Source organism: Sinocyclocheilus rhinocerous, unplaced genomic scaffold (assembly GCF_001515625.1).
Source record: "Sinocyclocheilus rhinocerous isolate Xijiao unplaced genomic scaffold, SAMN03320098_v1.1 scaffold232, whole genome shotgun sequence".
Taxonomy (NCBI): Eukaryota; Metazoa; Chordata; class Actinopteri; order Cypriniformes; family Cyprinidae; genus Sinocyclocheilus; species Sinocyclocheilus rhinocerous.
In genome coordinates this window covers 226,580-228,845 of record NW_015641295.1, presented here as the reverse complement: position 1 = coordinate 228,845, position 2,266 = coordinate 226,580, and the positions used below count along the sequence as shown (strand labels likewise).

At 36.6% G+C, this 2,266-nt stretch overlaps 1 protein-coding gene across 1 annotated transcript in view; it reads left to right on the top strand.

Moving 5' to 3' along the window:
* Positions 1-2,266, top strand: part of LOC107754742 (PHD finger protein 10-like) — a 56,688-nt gene that overhangs the window by 10,685 nt on the left and 43,737 nt on the right. The window contains exons 10-11 of the mRNA XM_016571310.1: positions 1,262-1,370; positions 1,659-1,847. Of these exons, the coding sequence (XP_016426796.1) occupies positions 1,262-1,370; positions 1,659-1,847 (298 nt within the window). The remainder of the gene's footprint in view (positions 1-1,261; positions 1,371-1,658; positions 1,848-2,266) is intronic.

Genomic DNA, 2,266 nt, shown 5'->3' with positions numbered 1-2,266 from the left:
ATACTCTTAGTTCAGCTGGTGTTTTCCTACTGTGACAGAATGAAGGATTTTGTCCTTCCGTTAACATAACCGTGAGCTTCACTAACATCTAAACGTGTCTTTAACCTGTAGCCTGGCCTGCCTCTTTACATTTTTAGTTTGTTTTTCCACAATGTTGTCACTGCTCTTTTCAGTTGAATGGTTTTTATGGTAGGGCCTTTGACATGTCAGTATTTAGAGTAACCTTTTGAATAAAGAGGTTTTAAAGAAATTAGACTGTAGAGAGATTTCTTAATGGCTGTGAGCACTGAATGAAAGTCTAAGTAGCGAAACAAACTTTTTCGGTGCTATTTTGATTTTTTTATGCACTTATGTTCCTCTTTAAAATTGGCTTTTGCTACCACCTATTTGTTCATGATGTAGCAAATATGTATGTAATAGTAGTTTACTGTGTTTTGTCGTTTCCTCTATCCAAAGTACATGAATTTTGAACAATGCAATATTTTCTGCCTTGCTAAATGTTTTCCTGCGTGTTTCTGTTTTACTGAAATGGTCTTCGAGATTTTTAATTCAAATGGTCCCTTTGTATGTCAGTCTTGATATAAATACTGTAAATTATATGCATTACTGTTCAAAAGTTTGGGGTCAGTAAGATATTTTTTTTCTTCAAAAATCTTTTGAAAATAGTCTCATGTTCACCAAAGCTGCATTTATGTAATAAAATAAATACATAAATGAAAAAAGGTAATATTTTGAAATATAATTACAATTTAAATTAAGTTGTCTATTTAATAGCCATCACTCCAGTCTTCAGTGTCATGAAAACATTTTTTATTATTATCAATGTTGTAAAAAGTTGTGCTGCTGAATATTTTAGTGAAAAACGGTCACGATTCTGATGAATAGAAAGTTCTATTATAAATGTGTTTTACTGTCACTTTTCATCAGTTTAATGTATTCTTTCTCAATAAAATTATTTCTTTCTTTAAAAAAAAGTCTTGCTTACCCCACACTTTTGAACGGTAATGAGTTTTATCCTGATATATGTGAAACAGATTTTTTTTGTCTTTGTTGCTTGTGTATTTATACATTTATATGCATTAACTATTCGTAAAATTTAAACATTAGGCTATTTTAATACCTTCTAAGATCCTGCATCCAGTTTACTCTAGTATACTAATTTAATTTAAAAAATCATAGTGGTTTTGATTCAAGCATACTATCACATGGTGTGTATGACCTTGGTTGCCATGGCGTTTATAGCGTTACTCTGCCCTTGCAGCCTAAGGTCATTCCCAATGCTATATGTGGCATATGTCAGAAGGGTAAGGAGGCCAACAAGAAAGGCAAACCAGAGACTCTCATCCACTGCTCCCAGTGTCAGAACAGCGGTAAGTCCAAACTCACTTCCTAATGCAAAGCTTAGTATCTGTTTAGTTCCCAGTTTAGCTGACATCTTTGAGATATGTTTAACTTCTTGCAATATCCTTATATAAGCACACTGCTAGTGTTCATTCCCTCAAACATTTCTCTTCAGTGTAGTAGACGGTCAGCGCTCCAACTCGAACTGTTCACTGGAGGCTGGCTTGATTAAAGAGATGATATCTCCTTTCCTAAGTGTCAGGATTACTCTGGTTTTAGTATAGTGGAGATGATGAGCGGCCTGGGTTTGTGCTCAGGTCACCCGTCCTGCTTGGACATGAGTGTGGAGCTGGTGTCCCAGATCAAGATGTATCCCTGGCAGTGCATGGAGTGCAAGACGTGCACCGTGTGCGAGCAGCCGCACCATGAGGAGGAGATGATGTTCTGTGACAAGTGTGACCGAGGTTTCCACACCTTCTGTGTGGGCATGGACTCCATTCCTCTGGGTGAGTCTCTGACTTACATTATCATAAATGTATATATGAATGAATAAATACTATATTGAGCTAATGGTATCATGGCGGAGGTGGACAAAGTACACAACTCTGTTACTTGAGTGAAAGTGCAGATACTGCTGGTCAAATATTTCTCCAGTACAAGTGAAAGTTGTAAAGACAGATTTGTACTTAAGAGGTACTTGCTTGTAAAAGTACTTAAAGGGATAGTTCACCCAAAAATGAAAATTCGGTCATTAAGTACTCACCCTCATGTCGTTCCAAACCTGTAAGACCTCCGTTCATCTTCGGAACACAGATTAAGATATTTTTGATGAATTCCAAGAGCTTTCTGACCCTCCCATAGACAGCAAGGATCCTTACACGATCAAGGCTCAGAAACGTAGCAAGGAGATCGTTAAAATAATCCA